The sequence below is a fragment of the Strix uralensis genome, chromosome 13, assembly GCF_047716275.1.
Source record: "Strix uralensis isolate ZFMK-TIS-50842 chromosome 13, bStrUra1, whole genome shotgun sequence".
NCBI classification, from domain to species: Eukaryota; Metazoa; Chordata; class Aves; order Strigiformes; family Strigidae; genus Strix; species Strix uralensis.
In genome coordinates, this window is record NC_133984.1 from 14,413,163 (window position 1) to 14,440,160 (window position 26,998).

General features: G+C 38.5%; 1 protein-coding gene across 3 annotated transcripts in view; it reads left to right on the forward strand.

Annotated features, from left to right (window-relative positions):
- Positions 1-2,983: 2,983 nt before the first annotated feature.
- LOC141949061 (ubiquitin carboxyl-terminal hydrolase 12-like) overlaps positions 2,984-26,998 on the forward strand; it is a 32,375-nt gene continuing 8,360 nt past the window's right edge. Inside the window, exons 1-8 of one of the 3 annotated variants that reach the window (XM_074882229.1) lie at positions 3,107-3,134; positions 4,331-4,418; positions 17,032-17,112; positions 21,355-21,428; positions 22,388-22,614; positions 23,863-23,939; positions 24,878-24,961; positions 25,606-25,803. In XM_074882229.1, coding sequence (XP_074738330.1) covers positions 17,087-17,112; positions 21,355-21,428; positions 22,388-22,614; positions 23,863-23,939; positions 24,878-24,961; positions 25,606-25,803 — 686 coding nt within the window. In that variant the 5' untranslated portion in view covers positions 3,107-3,134; positions 4,331-4,418; positions 17,032-17,086. Of the gene's footprint in view, positions 3,135-4,330; positions 4,419-17,031; positions 17,113-21,214; positions 21,429-22,387; positions 22,615-23,862; positions 23,940-24,877; positions 24,962-25,605; positions 25,804-26,998 lie in introns of all 3 variants that reach the window. The other 2 variants (XM_074882228.1, XM_074882230.1) reach the window with 2 other exon arrangements.

The window sequence follows — 26,998 nt, forward strand, 5'->3', positions numbered from 1 at the left end:
AGCCTGTTTCCACTGTGTGCAGAAACCTCTGTCTGGAGAGAATGGGTTTTAGTAAAAATAAAAAATGCAGCATATTCTCCAAAAGTTTTAAATTTATTCTCAAGCTCATTCCCCACCACCCCAAAATCATAACTTTTAGGCTCTAATTCTGAAAGAATTCAAGTAAGATGTAGAATCAAAGCCAGAGGTTTTCAAATCTGATACTTATCTGATTTTCTAGATTGTCAGAATAGCCTTTTCACTGAGTGAAACCATGCAGAAGGATTCACACTATTTGAGATTATATAACCCTTGGCATGTAGAATAAGTATTGTTTTTAAAAGACACTTTCATTGTTTGTGCACAATGGACTTATATTTAGCTAAGAAAGCTATGTTTTAAATTCAAATTCTCTTGGAAAAACAATAGCTTAAATTAAAGGGAGAATGTTTGCAAAACTCAGAGCAACTTTGAAAACATTTGTAAGATTCTGGAGATTTCACTAACTGCTTCTTGGGTTGCTCCATGCAAAGATATGTGCCTTTGCATGTTGCACAGAGATTGTGTTATTTCCACACCAAATTTTTTGCAGATTTATTTATTGGTCTGTGTTGCTTTTGGCTATAGTTTTTATAAGATTTTCTATTTTTATTGTTGTTGGCATTCCTACACATCTTCAGAGATGAAGCATTCTAAAAATAAAAATATTTGCCATTACCATAGTGCTTTTCATATGAGGATGTCAAATTGCTTTTAAAACTGGATACAATTATTCCTCATACATTTTACAAAAGGAGTAACAGACGAGCAGAGCCAGAGTGATCTTGCTAAGATCCCATCATGTTGGGGAAACGATGATTGTTGTCACTCTTTGCTCTTCTGCCTAGCACTGGCAAAAATGAGCTTTCTTCTAAACATCTACTTGTAACGGTTAGTTACATTTGCCTCCAGTGTATCTCAGGTGGTTTTGTACAGTATATTGACATTATGGCGACATGGCTGGAGAAGTACGGCTCATTTCTGAGCAGAAATGCTAAATGTGGTGCTGGGGAAATGCCGGTTGCTTTGGCAGATGTTGTGATAAAACTTGTAGCTGGCGGCTTGTGTACACATCCCCCGCTCCTGAACGTATTCCAAACAACAACAGATTGATCTTTGCAGCTTTGTCTGACCGTCTTTGTTCTTTGTTGCAAACTTGGGCCCCAAAGGCCAGTTCTCACATCACACTAAACAAAAGTAGTGTTTCAACCACCTTTTTGCTCCCAGTAACTAAATACCCTCATAGTTGGGAAAGGCAAATAAAAAGCATCTTTGCAGGAGTTGAGAAAGGAACAGAACTTGAATGTGATGGGCACGGGGAGCCAGCTGTGCTTGGGATTTCACCTTGTGTGGAGCCTGATCATGGGTAAAATGCAATAAAATTTTGGCGGTCTGCTTCAGCAGTAACCTCAGAAGATGTTGTTTGGGGACAAGACTGCCATTTTAGTACCATAATTGTACCCAGCACAAAGTTCTTCGGATCCTGAGGCCAGAGGGAAAGGAAGTGTCCTCAGATGCTATTGCAACAGCTGTGATAAATCATATTTGATTCTATTTTGGGATGTAAGGGAGGCGATCATTTAAATATATAGTTCAATTTGGTTAAACATGGTACAAATTTCACTATTTCTGTATTTCCTGTCCCTAATTTTGTTGTGTTGCCGTTCATGGAAACCCTGTAAGAAGCACGTGTCCTTTTTCACTTTTAGCATATTTTGTAAAGATTTTTTTTTTTAGGTTGCTGAATACTCTCCCTCGGGAGCCTGTAGTAGATGACATGAAAAGTACAATGTGCATAAGAGAACATCGCTGCGGGCGAGCAACTCAAATAGAATGGAAACATCTTGGCCTCGTAAAAAAGTTTGTGCTTTGGTAACTGAACCATCCTCCAGTCCCCACAGATATTCCCACAAGGTCACGGCTGGAATCAGGGGTGGTGTGTGGAAACAGTCCTAGCACCACTGACGGTGTACTTCATGCACAGCATGAACAGAGGGCTTCCAGCCACCTCCATCAGCACTTTTCAACAGCACTCAATTTATAGTTAATACAAAATATGAGCCAGGCTCCTTCCAGGTTTGACACAATTCCGTAGATCTTAATCAGACAGATGACAACCATTTCTACCCATCCCTGGCTTCATGAGGGACATTTCCCTCTGACGTGTATTTGCTTTTGGTAAGCACTGCGTGAAGTGTTATATGGTGAGTTGGCAACATTTTTCACTCCTTTTCCTCCTGGGTTTACAATAGACACTGTTGTCATTTGTAGTGCTGTGCTCTGAAAGAGCCCTTTTTGTGATTTTGCTGAAACGGGGACGCATGGTACAGAACAGCAAAGGATTACTCGGTGCAAAACCACCGTCTGACTCCATCATCGCACTGGGCATTGTCGTAAGAACCCATTTGTGGGTGCTGACAACCACTGAAAAAGAGTCTCAGGAATTGCAGAGTTTGAGCATGCACCTTCGAGCCGTTTTGGGGCTCTGGGGGGGCCGTGGTTTCCCTCGCTGGGGGGTTTGGCAACGTCCCCCAGCTCCGTTCCTGTGGGGACGGTGCCTTCCTCCAGTTTCACCGCCATCCCGCCGGGGCCTCCAGCCATCTCCCTGGGCCGAGGGAACCGAAGCACATCCCGCGCCCCCGCCACCCCCACAGCCGCCCGGAGCAGGGTGTCCCCGGCCCCGTTTCGGCTGAGGGGGAAGCCGCAGCCCAGCCCTGCGGTGACCCTGAGGTAGGCCTTGCCGGGACGTCGGCCTGCAACACGCCGCCCTCTCGGCCCCTGGAGCGAAGAGGCCCCGCAGGCTCCGGCCGCCCGGGGGTGAGGGGAGACGAGCGGGGAAGGCGGAGGGCTGCGGGGAGGGGGGGGGGGGGGGGAAGACAGGGGAACCCCTCGGGGCGCGGCGCGGCGCGCAGCCGGCGCCGTTTGGGCGCCGCACCGCCGGCGCCCGGCCCCGTTTGGAGGTTGCGCCACCTGCGGCTCCGGCTGCCGCTGTCAGTTGGGCGGCTGCGTCCCAACATGGCGCCGGCGGCAGCGGGGGCGGCCGCGGGGCGCGGGGCCGCGTCGGGCGGATGGAAATACTGATGACGGTCCGGAGACTCGCCTCCATCTGTACCATGGTGAGAGCCGCGGCCAGCCGGGCGCCGCTGTGCCGGGGCCCGGGGGGCGCCGGGGGCGGCCGGCGGGGGACCCCGCCGCCGGCCCCGGCGGGCGGGAGCGGCCCCGGCCCCGGCCCCGCGCCGAGGGGCTGAGGAGGGCCCCGCCGCGGCCAGGCGCCATAAGAATCAGTAAAAGTAGTTAAAAAACAGGGTTTCTGGGAGGCACCGCCGCCTGTCCGGGCAGAGGGGTGTCTGGGGGAGGTGGCGGGGCGCCCCGCTGCCCGCACCCCTGCGGGAAGGCACGGCCGGGCCGCAGCGGCGGCGCTAGGAGCCGAGTGAGGCGCCGGGGGGGGCCGCAGCGGGAGGGGCTGTGCCAAGGAAGGGACAAGCGAGGCGGTAGTAGCTGAGCAGGGAGTGCCAGCCTGGCTGCTCAGCGCCGCTGTTTTGACGGTTTTGGAGTAATTAGGCCCCAATGCCGGGTGGGGAAGGGTGGCTGGGGGAGCGCGGAGCCCTCTGCCAGAAACGACAACTCGCTCACTTGTGGTGGGTGTGTCAGCTGCCGGCCCGCTGGCAGAAATGTGTCTAGGGCAGGTGGATGCTTTCTTTCAGAGAGGGAGGAACTAAACAAACTATTGAACATCAATTCTTTCTCTGGCTCAGATCAGAGTCATTTGTTGTGATAACTAAGCTCAATTTAAAGGTGGTTATACTAGTTATAAAAGCTCTGTAATCATTTCACATGAATGTATATAGCAGGGTATCATCCATATTACCAATGAAAATCTAGCAAGAGCGAGACTGATAATTGCATGATTATGCAGAATTTTTAATGAAGTTATGTTGCTGCGTAAATAGAGGCCAGCAAGTGGTTTGTCTAGCACTAAAACACAGCTGACTCATTATAAAATATTGCATCTTGTTAATGATACACCATCTAAATATTTCACCAAGATTCTTACTGTAACAAGTTTAATCAGTATAAACTATAACAGGGGTTCGAATTGCCAAAATCCCACTTAGAATCAGGCTGATATTTTGTTTTTCATAGTCCCTAATTGCTCCAACTGGTCGAACTTCAGTTGTAGATCTCATTTGAAACAGTAGCAAACCAGAGAGCAGGCTGCAGTGGCAAAAGGGGCTCTTGCATACCAGCTTGCCGAGACTGATTTCACATGTGTGTAGAGGGTGCAGGGTTTTTCTGTTTCTTTTCCACGTAGGTACTGACTACCGCTTTTGATTAACTTGAGATCCAGCTGAACTGAACCACAGTGGTGCTGCACAGAGCTGCGTGTTTGGAGTTTCATAGTAATACTCTTAACAAGAGACATTAATTTTATTTTTTTTTAATTTGTGGCAATGGAGACCAGATCTTAAAGTTTTAAGTATTGCAGGCTTCCCAGAACTTCATACTTCACTGATGTCAACATAATTTGTATTTTTAACTTCCCATCACAAACACAGGTGAAATTAAGATCATGAGAGGTAGTTGAACCATGACTTCATTGTGGAGTTTTGCACCCCAAAGGCGAGTGATTGACTCAATCTCATATGATATTTTGGATGCATTCCTGAGAGCAGCTGACTGACCCTCAAGATTAAGAGGGCAAATGTAAAGCAATGCATTTTTCTATGAGTATGTAGCCAAACCTGAATACAGCCATTCCAGTGTTAGTGATTTGATTTTAGAGACTTTGGCTATACCTACTCAATCTTGAATTCATTTTTGCTCCTGCGCTTACCTTGATCCTGGTTGGGATGATAGAAGAAAGCTAAGCAGATACTTGTAGCCTACTGATGTCCCTTCTGAAGTACTGTGGGTTTTTTTCGAGACTTTTTGCAAGATTGCAGCTTTGTAGAAGCAGGTTCACCTTACTGTTTTTGTTTCAAGTGGAGAACTTACTGTTTAATTTCTCTGCAGAAAATGTTGAGCAGTGCTGCTAGCACTAAATAATTGTATAAAACTTGATTCCAAACTTCTTGTATAGCTGTTTAATCAAATGCTATGGAGTTTTTCAGCATCAGTGTTTTGGGTGCATGTATAGCTTGGCTAAACTTACTGTCAATCTCACTATTTTTTCCTTCAGCTAGCCCAGGAAAATTAAGGTCTGGGTACTGTATTTTAAAATTGAATCAGTTTATTTGCATCTACTTCAATGAATGTCCAGAAAGTAAAAATACTGTTCACTTTGCTGTAATGCAAATATGAAAAACCTAAGATTTCTGTATAAAAACATTTAATTACATTAACAAAGTCCCTTTGGGAAACTACTTTCTTCAGGATTATGTTACTGTGTAGTGATTGTACAGTACATCTTTTTAGTAAAATGCACAGTTTTTACCAGCACTTCTAGTCATCATCTGTGCTTCAGGCTAGAAAACTGAAACACAGGTTTATGACATTCTCAGACACCTCAGTCAGTCAGCATCACAGGGACTGGTGTTTCTGACTTTCTGTCTCAGATACTCCACTCTTCTGCAATATCTCTTTAAAAATTAAAGTCAATGCCCTATCTCATTAGTAGACAGTAGTGTAGTTATAACTTTCATCATATCCCCCGCCCCAAATAATTTCCAGATTTTTGTACTGTAGATCAGCTTTCCTGTGCCTTGCCATCATTGCATTTCCTTTATATGAGCACCATCCCTTTTTCAGCGATTGCATAACATTCATGTGGCAACTCTAGCATTGTGAAGATTGGAAACTCACAGGAAAATACTTGTCATTTGAATATGATCCATTGCTTGGTAAGGCTGCTGACACCATATGGCAAGACACATCCATAGCCAGGAGCTACCGACTAGAGCTCTGGTTCTCTGCTGTGTCCCTTTGACTTGATTTTGTTTCCTAGCCCTTATCTTTACCATGAACTTTAGGAGTTTTTGTTTTCTTTTTGCAAGCAACTGCAGAATTAACTGGGAGGGTGAATTAGAAAGTACTATTGAGGCATTTTGTTACCCTTCATGAAAAATGCATAGCTCCTGTCTCAAAAATATTTAAAGTCTTTGTAGTTCTGTGGCATATGCATGGTCATGGACAGAGGAGAGAGCTCAAGGATTGCTGAATTTCCATGGATCTGACTGCATCATCGAATCCAGAATATGCCTGCTGGCTTTGGGGGGGGCTGAGACAGTCAGTTACAGAACTGAGTTTTTGAGTCAGGCGTCTGGGGTTTTTTGATCCATTGACAATAACTTTTTTTTGTTGGAGAAGCAAAACAGAACACTAGAATGGAGCGAGGTGTGAAGCATAGATCTGATCTTTTACTCTCTGACAGCTAATTTTCTGAAGAGTCTGTAGTAAGCTCTTAGCAGAAATATTGGTGTTTCTTGGTAAGCCAATTAGGGACACTTCCCCTAGATTCATGTCTAAGTGTTTGCTAAACCAGTAAGACATGCCTGAAGAACTCAAATCCAGTATACAAATTGGTGGTAGTCTTAATTCTACTATTCTACTCCTCTGAATCAGTACAGCGTGGATATAATTATTAACTTCAGTGCTAGAGAAGAGGTGACTGAATCATTTGTAAGTAATACATTTCCATTTGCCACCTCAATAATTTACACTATTCAGTTCAAGCAGGGCTTTTGTGTCACTGCTGTATAATGTTTGCCCTACTGCTGTTTCACCTATATTTGTAAAACTTTGTTTTAGCTTTATCAGAGAAATAGCATTTAGAGCTGGAAAGGTATCACTGAGGAAGTAGAAGCAAGGGAGGACAAAAGTAGATCTAGCCAAGCAGACTTCTGTTCCCAGCAGTGCTCTGCTTATTGATTGACTTGTTAAGCTGAAGGAAACAAATATTCATCTTTGCATGTAAAACCCAGGTTGAGAATAATCTGCTTTGTTTTAGGGGAAGAACCTTGTGTAACCCTTTACAAACTAGTTGGTAGGTCACCTTGTGCAAGGTTCTTCCACATGCCATTTGTACTCTAGCTTAATACTGTGAGTGTGATGGGTAGTTACTGATGCATTCTCCAGATTTTGGACTCGCAGCAGTTTGGAGCTGTAAGCCTATGCAAAGCAGCCAGCCAGCCTGCAGTTAACAACCAGCCCAGGTGGATAGTACACAGGTTTCCTTTGAATGATTTTTAGGATTTTACAGAAGTCCTGAACTACCACGTGGATGAGTTTTTCTGCTGTTCTGGTGTCTGTTTTGATCCCAGATTGTCTATAAGCTTTAAGATTTCATAACTTCACTGTCCCTGGGAAAATGAGAGATCCTAACTGTGGTATGCCATGGAGTACTGAGGAAACTATGGGCAGTATATTCATTAGTTGAAACTATATATTAATTATACTAGAGGACCTCTACTACAGAGCTGTTAGAATTTAAAAATGACATATGAATACCTGGGAAAAGATGTTAAAATAACAGAGTCTAGCTAGTTCAAGAGGTGCTCTATATTATTGAATCTTTCTCATTTTGCTCTTTAATCAGGATTTAGAGCAAATGCTTTTAGTACATTGAATTCTTCTGTGTTTATATGCACATCACTTAGTATCTTGTTCCTATTAAAAAATAAATGGCTTTCGGTATTTGCTCTTATAGATGTCAATTTGGGAGATGCCTAGACTTGTAGCCAAAATAAAGGGCTGCACTGTAGATCGTTATGTCTTGTTTCTTGTCATATTTTATATTTTCAGTTCCTTTCCTAGTGAATACTTAAAAGGGAGCTTATAAGAAAGATGGGAGCAAACATTTTAGTAGGGCCTGTTGCAATAGAACAAGGGGTAGTGATTTTAAACCAGAAGAGGGTAGATTTAGACTAAATACAAGGAAGAAATTTTTTACAGTGAGAGTAGTTAAGCACTGGAACAGGTTGCCCAAAAAGGTGGTGGATGCCCCATTCCTGGAAACATTCAAGGTCAGGTTGGATGGAACTCTGAGCAACCTGATCTCGTTGAAGATGTCGCTTCTCATTGCAGGGGGGTTGGACTAGACAACCTTTAAAGGTCCCTTCCAACCCAAACCATTCTATGATCTATCCACTTAACCTTGTGCACTGAGTTGTGAATGTATACACATTCAGATTCATGGACGGGCCCTGTGTCTGAATTTTACTCCCATGCCTCTGTGACTATTTAACCTGTACATGTGTAATATCTGAAGTTACAGCCTGTTCATAAATCTAGTGTTATGTTTTGCCTTCTGTCAGCATCCACTTCCTCACTTTTTACAGTATTGTTCCTCTGCTGTTTGATGTGTGAAGGCCATGATAAAATCTTACTATCAACTCACAAAAAACAGTAGTGGTAAACACTGGGCCTTGAGTACAACTGTAGATCTGTTTGTGTTTGTTCTTTTAGAGGGCCAGAAAGCTGTAAAATACTGAGAGCTAAACATTTGCTTTTACATGTGTTACTAGGTCATTTGAGAGAAACTCAAGGTCAGGAGAAATCTTGCAGAGCTGTTCTCAGCTGGATGAACTAGCTGTGAACACTTGGTGATCTCGGAGACAGAGGTTAAGAAGGGGGAAGTTGCTTACAGTAGCACGTTACAAAGGTTGAGACTAAGCAGTAGTTTCTGTACTTCCTACCCTTAATCCAGCATCCTTTCCGTATGTTCTTTTTACTGGAGACTAGCTTTACAATCTAATTTTAAAAAGCATAAAATCACAGGATTTCACGAGTGTGTTTGACTTGCTTTACCTTTGTGAGGCATAGATCCTGTGGACCTTGCAAGAGCAGCTCCTAATTGAATAAACATTTACATGAAACAATTTACAAAGCATTCTGTATTAATTTCTTTTAAAACATTCTAATTAAGACTTCAGGTTTTAAACACTTCATAGTAGTAAACTTACTTTTAAATAGAACATTTTCTAATTTCACTGTGGTCTTCATGATATTGCCAGTAGCCAGAGTGCTCTGTAAGCTTTGCTTCCTATTGAAGAGTAGACGAAGCCGGACTTTCCTGTGTGCACTGAACGACTGTGCAGATTAAGAAGATTCTGTAGTATTTGGAAGCATGGAGTCTTGGAAAGTCTGTGACACTGTTATACCTGCTCCTTTCAAGATTATCAGTTTGTTTTGCCTGCATAAGTATCCAAAGTTCAATTTACTGTAATTTGTTATGCCTAGAACAGCAGCCTTCCTGGATGCATGAAAAGAGATAATTTCAAACCCTAAAACATAGTGACTGATAGCTTAGCTGACAACTCTTTTTATCTGACTTCAGTGCTACACAACCAGGGGGTTTTAAAAGATGGGGAAGCAACATCTAATTTCTGTTTAGAAAATTGTGACAGTATGTTTTGTAAATTTTCAGAAATACAACCCCAGTTCAGCTCCTTTCTGCACTCCCCCACATAATTATTGTAATAGTCCTGAAGCTGGAACTATTCTCACAGCTAATACAGCAAAGTAAGTGCAGGCAGACTTTATGAAATGCATCATGTCATTCAGATTTCTTTCCTGAAAGCTTTTAAATAGCTCTGGCTTGGCCTACTTGTTCTTTTTTTTCCCACTTTTTTTTTTTTTTTTTGTGTTTTCCTTTGGTTTGTTTGTTCACTTTTTAAAAATTACCCATTAGTCATGCAGTGTATTTAACCAGCTTTTCTAATCTGGAGGGCTGCATGATGGTGTCCCTTGGAGCCTTTCTGCACAACTTGAAAGCTGCTTCCCAGCTTTTTTCAAACGCTAGATCTTATCCTACTCTATTTGTTAAAAAGAAAGGGTCAAATGAATAATTAGAGACTTTAGCAAGACTTGTGTACCAGGTATGTTCTGGACACTGCAATATCTCCTAGCTGTCTTTCCCTTTTTTGCCTTTCTTTAAGGGAAATGTTTTTTGCAGGCAGGTGCATGCTGTGCACTCAGTGGGAATAAACTGGTTTCAATCCAGAAGCTGAGTTAGTATGGTGTTGAGCCCAAGCTAGTATATCATAAGGGATTTTTATTTCACCAGGCTGTTATACCAGCCATACTATGTGGCTTCTGTGTGTGCATGCAGCTGTAATAAAAGTTTAGAGATATCCTACGTTGCAGTGCTTTGATTACTTCATTTGAACTGAATGATATTAATTGCAATGAGAGAGGGATAAAAGGCTTGTGTAAAAAGCATGTAATGTGGAAATCAATATTTTGCACTGAGCTAAAAAAATAGTAATTTATCCTTGAAGAAAGGCTGTATCTTCAGATTTTCATGGACTATGGAGAGTGTTTTAAATTAACTGATTCTCTCTAGCTTGTTAAACGTAATCTGCTGATGAGATTAGCCTTGTGTGTATTTTAGATAGGGCTAAAGCAACTGAAGTATATAGGCAAGCATAAGAAACTACAGTTTAGACATTATACAATGTACAGATAGGAATTTTTCTGGAACTTTGGGAGCCATAATGCATATACATCCAGATTTTAAGAGTTCTCTGAAAGTCTCCTTCCTGCTGTCTACAAATGCGCTGTAAATGGGCATCTAAAATGGCGAAGTGCTTCAGAATAAGCACAGCAATGATTTACTCAGACTTCTTGTAGATTTTGTCAGAATCCTTAGTATTAAAAAAAGAAACAAACTGCAACTTTGTGGTTGTATTTTTTGAAAAGATGAGAAGGACTTCAAGATTCTAATTACTTCCTTTTCTTGTACTTTAAGTAACTGCTTCATCCTTGTTAGCATTTAAAAACTCTGGTAGCATTTTTTTGGCAAGCATACTGTTCGTTTAGGTGTCTCTAAATTTCCATGTCCTTCTAAGAAACCAAACAGGTCTTTAGTATTTTGTCTCATTATGTTGAGCTAGTAATGAGTGGTTGTAGAATGGTTATAAATCTGTTGACAATCTGCTGTTGCATGGATTTTCCTGCATAATTTCAAAAACACTGTATAATTAGAATGTGTCAGAAATACTGCTTGCACTGTAGCCACCTTTAATGACTATTTTAATGGTTATATTTTTTGTAGCTTCACTTACTACCCCTCTTCTTTCCCCATAGTTTCTTCTCGTTTTCCTACTGTACTTACTCTCTTCCAGTCCATCCCATAAATGTGTCACACATCCACCTCTACAGTTTAGAAAATACACCCAGTTGCTAATAGGTGGTGGATTGTGTTAATGTGAGACACTCCACCATTCAGTCAAAGCAGATGTGAAACCAGCACCCTCCAAAACATGTGGGACAGCCGCCTGAGCCCTACTCATGTGCTGTCTTAATCCTTGATCAAATTGCAGTTTAACAACAGTAAATGCCATAAACTACTCAGCTTCCCCTCACCAAATCTCAAGCCTGTTGCAAAGAGGACAGTAGGATCTTCCCACTTGTAACCCTTTCCTGTTGTCTTTGTGGGTTTTTTCCCCTTGTTTTATAGCTTCAGTCCTCTCTGCTCACTGTTTGCTCAAGCAGCAATACAGCATTGACCTGATTATTTTTGACAAGAGCTCTGAATAACAGCAAGGGTACTGACCCAATGTTGTGCTAATTTTGATCCTTTTCTTACTGAAGCTATAGCAGCAGCTGCTTCATGCTCCTAAGGTCTGCTTGCATGCGTATCAAGATAGTACGACATTGCTTTTATAATCATTCCCACGTCTGCAAAGTTACTTTCATAGCAGCAAACAGTAGATACTTATAAATGGAAGTGTGAATTCCTTCCAAGTGTGAAAGTGTTAGTTCAGGATAAAAAATTTTGACTGGTAATGTTGGTTAGTCTGTAATAATAGTCCACTTATTCTCAGCCAAGTTTTGCAGAGGGTCAGGATTTCACTGAAACTTGGTAAAATTCATAGTACTAAAAAGGGAAAAGGTTCTAACTTGAAGCAAGAGCTGTGTGGATGCCGGACATGTGGATTTCTCTCTTCTACATAACCGTAGTTATGTTCTGAGCTATGTAGTTGTTACTGGTCACTCCCAGCAGTTTGTCTGTGCATCAGTAGCTTCAGAAAAAATCTTCAGCTTTGGGCCCTATTATAATTTCTACCTTAAAGCTTCTTATGTATAGTGAATAGAAAAGCGATAACTTTTCTTCATCTTCCAACAATAATTTCTTCTTATGATCCCTGTCAGATGAGTGAATACAATCTATAAACCATTTGTCTATAAGAATAATTACAAATTCAAATGACTTTAAGGGCATAGAAGTATTTAAGCCCCTAGAAACTGTTGATACATTTCCAGTTTCTGAAATCAATTAAATCTAGATGAGGCAAAATGCTTTCTTTGTAGCAATAGTCGCAGACTGTTGAGCTTGTAAGAGACCCCAGCGCCTAAGCATACTTTTTTCTTACCTCATTTTGGTGATGCAGTGAGTTAGCAGTGTAATCTGGTTAAGAAATAGAAGTCTGTTACTGTTTCTTCCACTTGCATGGTGTATTGAACTGGAAATAAATCTTTAAGACTTCTCTACTAAGCAAAAAGGACTCACAACTTACAAGTTGGAAGACCGGGTAGATCTCTATTCTGGTTTTGATGGGTTATTCAGTTAAAATTTCAGGTGTACTGTGGGATCACTTCCATCTGTGATGACCTGATTAGACAGCTACCTCAGGTAAGAGTTTTTGAAACTGGTCACATCTCTTTTTACCACTGCTTTTTGCGTTACCAAACTCAGCGAAACCTGCATTAGAGACCTTTTGGTATTCTTTGGATGAATACTAGTTTTACTCAATCCTATCTTCCATATACCTGATACATGTCTAATGTTGGTGTGTTGTCCCTCACTGAGTTGGTATGAAAAATGGAGGAAAACTTGAATATTAACAATATTCAAGTCCCTTTTTTAATCAGCTAATATGCATAAAGTAAAATTACTGCAGCTATGACAGAATGTATTTTATTGTTGGTTTGTTGGGATTGTCCTGGCCATTGTTATCTGTACCTATTATTCTGTACTGCTAAAATGGTTATAGTTCAGATGGGCCAGGCAGCTTTCCATTTTGCTCTTTGATTAATAGTGCTGGAACTTCAGAAACCCACTGAGCTAGGGTTGCTCGCTCTCCAGATTCAAAGTTAGTTCTGCTAGTGGGGGTGTGAACAGAATAGGGGAGGTCTTGAAAAGTGCAACCAACCTCTGAGACAACATTTTAAGTCACAGTAATTTCTAGAAAATTACAAATCCTCATTATAAGTTGCTGAAAGTTGCTATAAGTTGTCACCTCCCCCACCAATATGGAAGTGTTAAATTCGCATCTCTCTGAGAGTCTAATTATATAAGTAAAACAGTATTACCACTTTAGTTAAACTAGGGGGATATTTTCCTCGTCAGGTAATTATGTGTTGACTGTATAAATTTGTCTTTTGTTCCTGCTCACAGAGCTGTGTACAGAAAGTTTTATCATCTCTTCCTGAATTGGAGTAGCAGAGCAGTTCCTTGAGAGCATTTTCTTGGACCTCCTAGAAATCTCAAGGATATACTTCTGGGGTTTTTATAAGATGTATTTATTTGTCTTGCACTAGCAATGAGAAGTCAAATCTAATCTCGTGCATTAAGCTTTATATTTAGCTGTATTGTAGTGTACATTATTTGCTTAGCTTTTGTATGCCATGCAAACTCAATTGGTGTGAGTGATTTTTTTTTTTCTTGTCGTTTTTTATTGCTCCCACAATGTGTGTCATAGTTTAGTAAAACACTATTGATTTTCTTATGTTTTAGATGTGTGAAGTACTGTAAGATGCAGAATAGTTTGTCTGTGGCACCCCAGAAGAGATGCATCTCTCTTGATTCCCCAAATAATCAAATATAAATTTTCATACTTTGAACACTTGCCACTTTGGTTATATTTTATTTCTAGACGAGGAATGTGACTTTTATGTTTCCGAAGTTATGAAGTGTGTATTGTTTCTTATGAGCAAATATTTATGTGATCTGAGGCCAAAGTATCCAGATGGAAAAATCTTTTAGGGGGGTGGGAAAATGTGTATAACACCTATCAGTCTGAAGACAAAGCTGCTTATTAGGCTTCATTGCAGCAAGACCCAGTTCATGCTGCACTGGATCTGATCTCGAGTTGATTAATTTTGTATTTGCAAATTTATTTGCAAAGATCACACATTGTGGGTAGCTGAACTTTTGACTCCAGTTATGCAGCCTTACTCACAAACATGTCATGTATTTCCATCTGAAATGTGACCAAGGCCAATTTCTACTGTCACTATAAAGTGCTTTTCTTTCCCTACATATTTGTTGCCTTGTGTAGTGTAGTTCTCCTGGACGTGGACACCCATGATCACTTTATACTGTTTGCAATGTAGTTATTTTATTGTGGTATGCTAGGCATGTACATTTTCTAGAGTTTCTTCAGCATGTTACATATTATTTAATCTGCAAGTTAGCATCTTCAGAACTATTTATGACTAGTTTGTGATGTTTTGATTCCTCCCACAATTACTTTGATTCCTGTTTTGGTTTTTATGACTTTGATATGCTAATTTAAAATTTCTCTGACAAGAAACTTCAGAAACATTGCAACTAAATGTTAGGTTAATTTAGCTTCTGTGGCTGGTTGACTTTAGCATTTCATTTATTAAGGAAACCTTAATTTTTTTATCTGCCCCTGCAGCTAATTTACCTGAATTTACAAAGTTTGGGCAGTGGATACAAAGAAGCGCTTGGAAAAAAAGGCGCATGTAACCTGTTAGATTAAATGGGGTAGATACATGTGGAATACAGGTTGGTGGTTTAGTTGAATTGCATCACTGGTTTATGGTAGATTATTAACTGCTTTATAGCATAGTTTTATTAAAAATTACAATTCTTATGCTTTTATTTCTTTGTTCAGATATTTATTCCATATGTTGCTTTACAGACAGGAGTATTTGGGTTGTCTGGTTTCACTAGTTTTGTAAGTTGTGGGACTTGCTTTAGTTGTCTGTTTCATCAGTGTTTCTCTAATGCAGCATTGGAGAACAATCATGGAGGAGGTGAGAAGACTGTTCAGAGAAATTTAAACTGTACTTCACAAGCTTGCAGATTTTCACACATATCCCTTAATCTCTAAACATGTGGAATATAAAAGTAAAGGAACCTCAGTTAGCAGTCAGTTCTGATTTCAAGACTGAAAATTTTTCAAAACCAGCATCACCTCTTGTGCATTTACATTGCACATAGGTTATAATCTTCTATTCTCCTAGTACCCAAAGTTAGGGCTGATCAGAACAATGCGAGTGAAGAGCTGAAGTAGCATTTGGAGAGAGCTGTATCAGCAGTTCTTCCTTACAGATAGATATTCTTATGTCTAGGTTTGGTTTGGGTTTTTGGGGGGGAGATAGTGGAGGGGAAAAGAGGTTACTTGGAAGCAGGGAATGGATGTAGGGAAACAAATGAGAGGAGCTGCTTGAACTGGCACTGATGCCTCAAAAAATTTCAGTGTAATTGCTGTCTGCGAAGAGTCTTGCTTGTAAATCTGTCAGCACCTAGTGAATGTTTTTGTGTTTTTTATAGTACTCAATTTTGAGCCTTCCTCATTTTCTGTCTTTTTTGGATATATGTAATTCACTGTAAATCTGATCTGGGAGATCCAACTACAGAGTTTCCATTTGTCCTGTTAAACTAAATTATTTCCTGTTTCTTAGAAAATTTTTAGTTATTTCTTTGTTAAAGACAATCTAGATGGAATTGTCTATACAGTCTCTACTTGTCTGTGGTTTATATTAATAGCAGGATGCGAAGGGAAATGATTGAAATATTTGCTTAGCAATTAAAAGACATTACTAGCTTCAGGGAAATAGATGAATTGAATTTTGCTGGACTGTAATTTTTGTTTGTTTAGTGCTTTTCTGAGGTGTTTTAAGATGGCTCACCTGTGCAGAAGGATTTCTGTTTACAGAAGGTTATAGATGGAGTGACTTTAATATTAAAAACAGAAGTCAAGAATCCAAGGTGCTTGGATTCTGCATGGAATGATGGTAACTCCTTAGATAACAGCACAGATACAGCTAAGGACTGTTGGAAGATCAGCAGAAACATTAGAGAACAAGATGGAGATATGAGGGAAGGTACCAAATCCCAAGTGGGAGCTCAGCTATAAGGTATTGGTGAATTAAAAAAAAAGAGGAAAAAATGGAAAGAGATGCATAAACCACTTTGAATTTGAAGTAGACAAAGTTAAAACTAAAATGTTGGTATGCTTTAGTTCTTGTTTTATGTGACAAGTAAGACCATATGGTGGTATTTTTCAGTTGTATCTAAAATAGTAAGTTCTATCCTCATTATATTGCTGGAGAATCAAGGATGTATCACAATGCACTGTAAGCTTAATACATCATCCTTAAATTAAGGATAGCAAAGTCAAAGCACCTTAAGGTGATCCGAGTTTGAGGAATGTCTGATAAAATCCTTTCTGTTCTTTTTGGTTTTTTGTAATCGTGCTTCACTTGTCCATAGTACTTTCCAGAAATAAAGTTAGAAAATTATAGTATTTCTAATGTAAAGTGTCAGTAAAGGCAAGATTTTTTTCAAGAATTCTTTCTGTGAGGTGCAAATAATAAACAGCCACACCAAACCTTTTGTGCTGTCCACATCACAAAGACTTTTTTTCTTTCATGGGATTTGTAGCCCGTATGGTTTCCGTCCTCTAGGTTTAGAAGTTCTCTGTGTGTTACAAGTTTCTTTATTTTTACAATGCATTCTTGGCTAAATTTAAATTGGTGTTTCTAGGTCACTGTGACTAACCTGAAGTCTTAAGTGAGAACAAATTTCTTGTTGTTAACTTTCAAATAAATTCAAATGCAAAAACCCCTTCTGTTAGATCAGATAGCTCTAACTGCAGCTGATGAAGTTGAGTTTGTAAGTGTAACCATGGTACCTTTTATAATAATAAAGCATCCTATTGATTTCATTTTGAAGAACATAGGTAACATTAAATGCTAATTCTCAATGGAAGTAACTTATTTTCTTAGCTTCTTTGCTTTTATAGGAGTAGTATGAATTCTGTTGGGTTTTTTTAGGAAGTTTTTTTTTTCTAACATAAACATAATGTTTCTTTGTAGGGCGCCAATGCCTCTGCTTTGGAGAAAGAGATTGGTCCTGAACAGTTCCCTGTGAATGAGCATTATTTTGGCTTGGTCAATGTAAGTGAATTTTCTGTTATTGAAGTCACGTTTTTTAATTCATATCCTAATTTTGAATTTAACAGGATTCTCTGTTAAAACTTCATCTATGAGCACTTCTAACTTAAAGTGGGACACTGCATAGACACCACATCCTGCAATGTGGTGCTATGCCTTGTTATTAACCAAGATATAAATTTCATCTTAAATACAGAAAGATAAGTATATTTATCATAAAGAGAGAAACCTTCCTACTCAGGTACATTTCTATTTATAGGATTTTAATATTTAGCTGGAGAGGACATTATTAAAGTGTGTACATTGTTCATATTCTCTTCTAGAGAAGAGAGATTTGATTTTACACTGACGCTGCAGTGTATGGGAGCCTTGAGGTTTTAAAATGAAAATGTGTTGCTTTTCTAAAAACACATTACTTGTGGGATTAGTGGAAGTTCTTCTATGCAAGGACATAGCCAGGAGATAAATGACATTGACTTGGTCCATAATTTTCTTGCATGTAGTAATACTCCTTTTTTTTTTATTGTTTGACAACCTTGTGTAACAGTGAATCCTTCTAAAAAGATGTATTTTTTTGTATCTGTCAGTTTGTATAGATCTGACTTGTCTGGGATCTGTTGGACAATCAGAGTTGTCTACCTAAATTAACTATGGAGAGAATGGAGCATTGATGTTGATCTTGCCAGTGCTTCTGGAGGAGAAAGGCAGCTGTTGTGCCTATGACATCTTTTACCAATGAATATAGGAAGTTAGTTAATAGAAACAATAATTCAGTGGCATCACATTTATGATGTGAAAATACAATTTTGGCAAAACTCACTAGAAACATAAGTATGCTTCTGTTAGCTGGTCATCTAGGTACGTTTTGTTGAAAGCTGAAACATGATCTATCTTTTGACACACCAAATAAGGTTAACATAACTACTAAAGTGTTCTTTGTTGCAGCTCCTTACAAATGCATTTCACTGACTTGTGTGGGTTTCTAGCAGTTTGTGTTCTCAGACACCAAACTATCTAAACACATTGAGTTATATTCCTTAAGTATGGTGTTAATGGCCATTCCAAAGCTGCTGAGGTTTGCACCATAATGAGAAAAATGGAAGGCATCTCCAATTGTAATATAAATAGCAGAGCCATGAATAGTGTGAAGAGGAAAAATAGCATTCTAAAAATAACCAGAATTATAACCACATCCATTCTCTGTTTTGAAGGGCAAAATATGACTAATACTGCTGTGTTTTATTCCTTGCAACCAATTTCTTTAGGATGATCGTTTTCGTGCTGTTGTTCTGCAGAGCTTTTTCCTAAGCTATTTCTAGTTCTTTCATGATTTGAAATTGAAATTGAATTTGAAATATTGATGCTTCAGCATCAATACTAGTAAATGTGTGGTTGCACTGCAAATAGAATCAGGTGTTGAACCTGTGGACAATGGAGGCTTTAAAATTTTTTTTATTTTAGTTATTTTCTCTTTGGATCAGTAAGCTGAACCATCTTGCCTGCAGTCAAACTATTGCTAAAGCCACCGCAGCATATATGGGAGAAGGGTCTGACTGCTCCTTCTGACAGCCTGTTAAAATAGATTACGTGTAACTTTGAACTGAAGTGCAAGAGGGATGGAACAATGTTCTCGTTCCAGAATTTCATTTCACTTTTCATTTTAAGAAGCTTCTATCTTAAAAAAAGCCTTCAAATTTTATTTTTACATTGAAAGTGTAAAATTTTACAAGTGATTATGAAGTCAGGTTTAAGCCGAAAAACCTGTTTTGGCATCTATTTAAAATATTTATACAAGAGAAACAATGACAAAAAGATTTTAAAACCTACGTGTTTGTACCTGTTCTTCATTTGTGTTCTAGGTCACATTAGAGTTTATACAGTATCTGTGTATTTGATCTGTGCATGTAGCTCCAGGTTTAGAAATATTCATCAGCCCATTGAGAACTGTCTTGCCAACCTGGTTTTTGGGGTTCTGTTGAAGACAAATGCTTAGAGCCCTCTTTTTTTTTTTCAGGCAAAATTTCTAGCCAAGTTAAGGTCATGATTGGAAAGATCTGTCTCCTTTGTACTTCTAAAAGCAAACCGACTGCAGTTCAAAAATGTGACACTGCTATGTAGTACTATTTATTTGCGGAGAACTCTCTCTAATATATAGAAGTGTAGATCAATAATTGAGATATTCAGAACTTCCCCAAGGCCCTGAATTGCTCAAAGTTGGACGGATTTAATTCTAACATGAAAAAAAGTCAGAATTGCTGAAATAAAATGCATCACGTGGTCTTTTTGTAAAGTACTTGACATGCAGGAAAATATCTAAAATGCTAACATGCGAGATGCTGATTTCAGGAATAAAAGTTCTTCTACATTAATTTGTGTAAAGGTGGTAGGAAACAGAGTTGAAATACTGTTTAGAAGGACATTTTAAAAACTTAAAGCATGTCATAAAGTGAATTTTTCACTTTGACTACTGCAGAGCATCTTGCATCTTACTGTCAGGAATTTTTAAAGCTGTTTGGATGGAATTTTAATTCTTTAACTCCTTTAACTCTTCCATTTAGTTTGGTTCTAATAGTCTCTGTGTGGGTAGCATCAGAGCAGGACATGTATAACCAGTTAACTTCATGCTTTTTGACATGATTTCTCTATGAATACAGTCCTGAAATCTCATTAACTACTTGCTTTGTAAACTTTTTTGACTTGAGATGAACCATGACCTTCCATTTTTTTTTAAATCACTAATTTTTAGTTTCTTCTGTCTCTTAATTTTCTGGGATTATTATAGACAAACATATTAGCTACCTCATCTGAAAACAATAGTATTTGGTATTTCTGTTGCCTATTTTGTCTTGTATGCAGATTCAGTAGCATGATGCTTATTTGTTTTCCTAGGTCACTAACATACATATGAGTTAGGTTCTATCCTAATTCACGTGTTTGTTCAGCTCGCATATTTGTCTTCCTCATGTCAGTAAGTTTTAAATGTTGTTCCGTGTTGTTTGTATATGGTATAAATTAATGTAACTATAATTCTGTAACCTTTTTAGCTGTATCAATTAAACTGTTAATTTTCTGTTTCAGTCGGCAAACTGATTATTAACTTGAAATCATTCTGCTACAGTAATCACACCGAATTTTAGTGAACAGTAGTGGCCGTATTCTCTGAGTACCACTTAAAAAAATAGACTGTGTTCTGTAGTCAGATTTGTATGCTTGTTTTGTTTATTTAAGATATTTTTCTCTCAATGCTCTTGAGATGCAGAATCTCATTACCAGAAGATCTGGGGATTGGCACACCCAGTATTTGTTTCACATTTTTTGAGCAATAGCATTGTACAATACAGTTGCACAATAAATTGCAAAGAAAAAACTCAAAAAACCGTGGTGTATTTCTTGTGGATGATATGCTAATATCTGAGCGTTTCTTCTTTTTAAGCAGTGTGGAACACTGCCTCTGGAAGTTGTTATCGCTGTCTTCCTTTCTCTAAAATGATGCTGCCTTCAGATGTGGCAGATGTAAAACAGCTGCTCTTTGAATTTGCCTGCATCATGTACTTCTCATAATATTTCATTATAAGCAGGAAATATTTAACATGTACCTTGCTAACTATCTCTTAAAAGTACTTTGCGTATCTGACACCGGCAGCTTTTGTTACTATCGTACCGTTGAGACGCAGTGATGCTGCTGATGGATGCTGTCTCTTCCTTTTTATGTTTTCTTGTCCCTCTGTTCTGCTATATCATTGGCACCCCTCCACATCAGTATCAGCAGGATCTCCCCAATCGTGCTGTGTCTCCAGAAGTTTTGATTTTTATGATGAGCCCTCAACTGGATCTTTTTTTGTTAGTGTTTCCCTGCTTTTTTTGTGTGCCCAGTGTCACTGTGACTGTTGTCTTCTCTTCCTTTTCTTGCTGTTACCAGCTGCGATGATAGAAGGATGAGTCTCTTACAGCATGCCTACTAGTATTTCCCCAGTAAATTAACTCTGACAGATAACTTTTCCATTTTCAGTATGTGACATTCTTAATGAGCAACCTCTTTCTATTATTACTTTTTAACAGACCTAATATGAAAACATTTGTTTTCCTTTTGTTCTGTTTTAACCAGTTCGGCAATACCTGCTACTGCAACTCAGTCTTACAGGCACTTTATTTTTGTCGTCCATTTCGGGAAAAAGTTTTGGCATACAAAGTGCAGCCTCGAAAGAAGGAAAGCCTCCTGACATGCCTCTCTGATCTCTTCAACAGTATTGCTACGCAAAAGAAGAAGGTGGGAGTCATCCCACCCAAGAAATTTATTTCCCGATTGAGGAAAGAAAATGGTAAATGAAAATTTTATGCAGATTTAAGCATTGGAGATTTAAGCATACAAAATGTAAACACAACTTCCTTCTTAAGCGAGTCCAAACTGTCAAGTTTTAACAGATTTCTGGAAGATTTTTGAACTCCTGTTTGTGGTGTGAATTTCACCACCTCTGTAGCATAGGAACAGAGATTATATCAGAACCATGCTGTGTTGTAAGAGGATTATCTAGATATCTTTGTTTCTGTACTTGCTTATACCACGTACAGAGCATGTACTCAGTCTAAGTACTCAGTATTCCAATTTTTCCACATTGGCATCATGTTCTGTAGAGGTCTGCTGCAAGTCAGCACACTTCAGGTCGTTGCTAGAAACTGTCATGGGCTAAACAGACCTCATGGAATTGGTCAAAGTTGAACTCTCTAAGGAGACTTAACCACTCTTAGCCTGCTTTTTTACATTTGCGGTGGGGTAAATAACTTATGATGAGAACTAGTGGTTGTTTCCCAGGGCTTTGTGAGGAAAAGTTCTGTATGTTGATTTATCATCTCTGCTTGAACTTGTAAAGATAACAAATTTATAGTAGGGGATTTTTGCCTCTTGATGCTGGACTTGATGAACTAATGGCCCAAGGCAACACATCTAAATGTCTTTATTTCTCTCCCTCTCCAAAAAAAACACCAAAAACATAAAACCAGTCGTGGTTTTCTTCAGTTCCAATAAATGTCCAGACTAAGTTTCTTTAATGTTATTTTTCAGCTGCCTGTTTCTTACAACCTGAGGAATAGGTGAGGGTAACCTAACATCCATTGTGAGAACAACAAAGTACAGTTCTTCAAAGACACTTCACAGTGTAACCCACAATTGTATAATAGGGTAGAGAAGGGGGAAAGGCACACACTGATTGCTAAAAGCATAGTAAGTTGATATTATGAAGTATCTGTGTTTTTTCATTCTCCTTGATCTCTTCCTTTCCAGAATTATTTGATAATTATATGCAGCAGGATGCACACGAATTCCTAAACTACCTACTTAACACTATTGCTGACTTACTACAAGAAGAGAAAAAGCAGGAGAAGCAGAATGGCAAACTCCAGAATGGCAGCATTGAGAGTGAAGAAGGAGACAAGACTGATCTGACGTGGGTCCATGAAATCTTCCAAGGAACACTAACCAATGAAACCAGATGTCTTAACTGTGAGGCTGTACGTTTAAAACAAAACAAAACCTCTTAGATTTTTCACAGGTTCTGGATCGTTTTCCCTAATACTAAGCACACTTTTTCATTTATTAGGATAGATGAAATTGCACTCTCTCTATTAAAATATGGAACATAGCCTATTTTATGACTGTATCACCTCTATGTTCAAACCAATGCTCATTAAGGTATGTTTCTCAGAAAAAGCGTAGTGTTTTTTCTGTTCCTCCTCCCTGTTTCCATCAAGGCAGTCTGCACCTGGCTGATACAAGCTGGCTTTTTGTCTTCATGTTATTTCCTGTGTCAGTGATTGATAGTTTATGTTGTGTTTCTACATGAGAGTTGCTCACTATTTATTTAACTCTGGGATTAACTGAATTTCTTGAACTGGAAGTCTGTGCTGCTTGGTGCTGGTCCATAGCCACTCTATTTGAAAGCAAAAGAAGTGCCACAAAGTCTAGAATTAGAAGACCCACACCACCTTCAGACCAGGAATTTGTAGTTAGTCATGTGCTATGTCTGATTTAATATTTCTAAAAAAAAATGAAAACCCAGATGGGGAGAGGAAAAAAGAGAAGTGATTACAACAGAAATGACTGTTCTTGGCATTTTAAATCTAAAATTATGGCTATGTGGTGAATAGAAGCTCTAAAAATCTCGTTAATAAGATTCTGTCTCAAGAATTATGAAATTAAATGTGACTGTTCCACAAATGGAGAGATGGTTTTCCTAACTGCTAACCCATTTAATTGAAAACCCATCTGCCTGTTTCTGCATTTCCTATAAGTATTTACTGTTAAACTCTGAAGTGCAGCAGAAAGCTGTATCAGTCTACAAAGCAGAGTGGAATACAGTTAAAGCTTCTCCAGCTCTGAGAGCTCCAAGTGGTTAAAAACTTGGGTTTGCCAGTGAAGTAAGCAGATGTGTGTTGAAGTCTCAAGGGGGAGAGATGTTTTGCAAGAAAGATTTTTGGGGTTGGTTTTTTGTGAGTGTTTTTCTGGGTTTTGATTTTTTAAATTTTTTTGTTTGTTTGGATTTTTTCAATATTCCTCTCTGAATTGTAACAACACATCAGATTATTTCTTGAGTTTTAGTTTACCTCAAGAAAGGGCCTGTGTGTGTCTGTGTGTGTGTATTTGTTTTTTATCACAAAGCTCTCTCCTTGCAACGAGGACATTGCACCATTCCAGAAATGGTTAAAAGAAATCTGCCAGTTCTAGACTGTTATGAAATATTTTTTCTTATTTTTTTCAAGGTTAGTAGCAAAGATGAGGACTTTCTGGATCTATCGGTTGATGTGGAACAAAATACGTCAATTACACACTGTCTAAGGTAAATGAAACCATTTGAGAATGGGACAAATACCTGCCCTTGGTCAGAAGAAAAGAGCCTAGCTTAGTTTCTCTGTTGTGCAACAACTGTAGGCTTTGACTTATGGTAAAATATGTTCTTTTCAGAGTGCTGTTCATTTTATCTTTATCATGGGTTTTTGAAGCTGCTAGTTTCTTAGTGTTTTTTAGTAGTTAATGAGTACGATGATTTCTTAGTGGTATGTAAGATTGATTTTCACTTCCTTCTATGGGGATTTTAATTTGTTACATCATATATTCAGGTTTTATCAAAACTAAACATGGTATGTTTGGTATCGTAATAAGTTATTGTTTATTTTAATACTGTTATTGCATTTCAGTTGTCTGGTCCTGATGTTTGTGGTCAGATTTTTTTTTTTTTTTGTCTGACAGAAATTTGTTCCATGTATTTGACTGCTAGGCCCAAGGCTTATCAGCTGCTAGGATACTGCAAGTTGCATATAGCATCTGGCTTTTTAATAGCTGATAATGGATGTATAATTGCTAGGAGCTGAAAGATAATCCAGACTTTGGCTAGTCAGTGGCTAATGGCTATAGCTCTTAACACTTAATGTGTGCCACCAAAGAAAACATGGAGTGGCTACCTCTGGAAACAAAACACAATCACCTTATCGCTGTTTATTACCTATGGTGTTTGACTCCTGCCCAGAAAGGTATGCCATTAATACTTGAGGGTGTAATTTCCACATTTTTCCAGCTGAACATTGAACATTGATACTACATCCCAAGACTGGGACAAATACATCTAAAATGTGTTGGGAAGGTATGAGTGATATGAATAAGAGGAATTTAATCTTCTGTGTGTATTTTGGGGTTTTTTTCAGCATTAGCAGCAGTAACTTTTAATTGGATGGCCTGACTGAATATCCCTGCTTATCGACTTTTCTTTAATTTCCACAGAGGATTTAGTAATACTGAAACTCTATGCAGTGAATATAAATACTATTGTGAGCAGTGCCGCAGTAAACAGGAAGCACAGAAGAGGTGAGGTTCAAATGCTCAGGCTAATGTAAATATTCTCTTAAAATGGGCAGCTGTTGGAAAAATACACCTTGTGAATTCAGTGAAAAGAAAACGTAAGACTGTTTTGGTCTGTGTTTGGTGGGGAAGGGAGTAAGGAAAAGTAGAGAGACCAAGTAACTTTGTAACAACCTTATCAGAGAGAAATGAAGAGGTTAATTTTGTATTCCTCCCTGAAGAGCTTGTATCTGGTGCTTCCAGACATTCGCTTTTTCCCCAGTTAGCATTAATCAGCTTAAAGCCACTGAAAACCATCCCATCTGTTTTCAGTATGACTACTATATACAAAAATCTTATTTCTCACCTCATACTTGGTCACAGGCAGAGCAACAAGACAGATTTATTCCATCTTTCTTCCCATTGATGTGATGAAAAATTAATGTTTTAAACATAAACTGTCGATGTCCTGCATTCAGATGTCAGTTGTGTAGTTAATCTTTCAGAATAAATGCAATGAATATACATGAGAAAAGAAGCCTTTTGAAAATCTTCAACATATTGGATGCTTTTTAAGAAGCTTCCTCATATTGAAACTGTTCTTGAACAAAGCTTTGTTTTAGGTGATCTGCTAATACCTGTTCTTTGTTTAACATATTTTTGTGGTTCAGAATGCGAGTGAAAAAGTTGCCCATGATTCTAGCTCTGCACTTAAAAAGGTTCAAATACATGGACCAGCTGCATCGATACACCAAACTCTCCTACCGTGTAGTCTTTCCCTTGGAGCTCCGGCTCTTTAACACTTCAGGAGATGCTACAAATCCTGACAGAATGTATGACCTTGTGGCTGTAGTTGTTCACTGTGGCAGGTATGTTGGTTTTCTGCTTTCTGGACTTTAAATGCCTTTTTTTGAAATTTGAAAGGAGTCTGTCATCCATATGCCATTTTATAAATATATGAGACATATGAGATATATATATATCTCATGGCGGGTAATATGGGAGCATGCTAAGCAGCGTCAGAGCTAGAGAAAGTGTTTTGGTCTTTTTTTACTACTTTTTTACCGTTTTAAATTTTGCTTTCTGACTACACAGTCTAAGGTTTGCTCTTTTATCAGCTTTCAAATATGGTGGCAATTCAGACAAGTTGTTTCTTTGAGCTGTAGCAAAGTAAGAGCAGTCTTTAAAAAACCAAAACCAACAACAAAAAAACCCCCACCCCCAACCCTACTTTCCAGGAAAGCTAAATGAAATAAAACCAAATCTTGGAAAAACACTTACTAAAATAGAATTAAGTCACAGTTCTTATATTCCTACTTGCTAAACCGTTGAAGGTTTTTTTAGAAGCTGGTGCCACCATGTGGAATAAACTGTGTACTGCTGAATTTTAAAAATACCCTTATTCTCTTTATTATTTTGTTGTTGTTGTTGGAGTGACTTTAATTCTGTTCTTAAAAGCAAAGAGGAAATATTTTTAAGCACTTTTAGGCAAAAATCAGTCATGGAAGGCAAAAAAATATTTATAACTGCCTTCTGGAAGTTTGAGTTTTAAAGTAATAAGTTATTACAGCACATAAATGTTTGAAACATCTTTGTGAGGAGCAAGACAGTATAATCAGCACACTAATATTGCAGAGATTTAGGATAAATAAAGTACATATAATTCTAGGTGATTTCTGTTGTGGTATAGTTGTGCTATTTTTAATTTCTTTTTATCATTTTAAGATCTCATGCATTTTCTTCTGTAGATTCTTAATTTGCTATACCAGTAACTACACTTACATGTTTTAAACAATGGTGATTAATAATTCAGATGTATTAAATAGATTTGCTTTTTCTTCCCAAACCTGTTGATTTATACAGGGCTTTTAGGAGTCCTGTGACTCTCCTGGTTTCAGTTCTTACTAGGAACTTACCAAAGGGTTAAGATAAACTGTATTTTCTAAAATATTTGAGTTCTCATCATTTGTTTTAAACATTTTGCCCTTATAGTTTTACTTTTCATTTAATTGCTCTAAACGAAGAAGTTTCATTTTGTGACAGGTAGTGTGTATCAGTAATTCT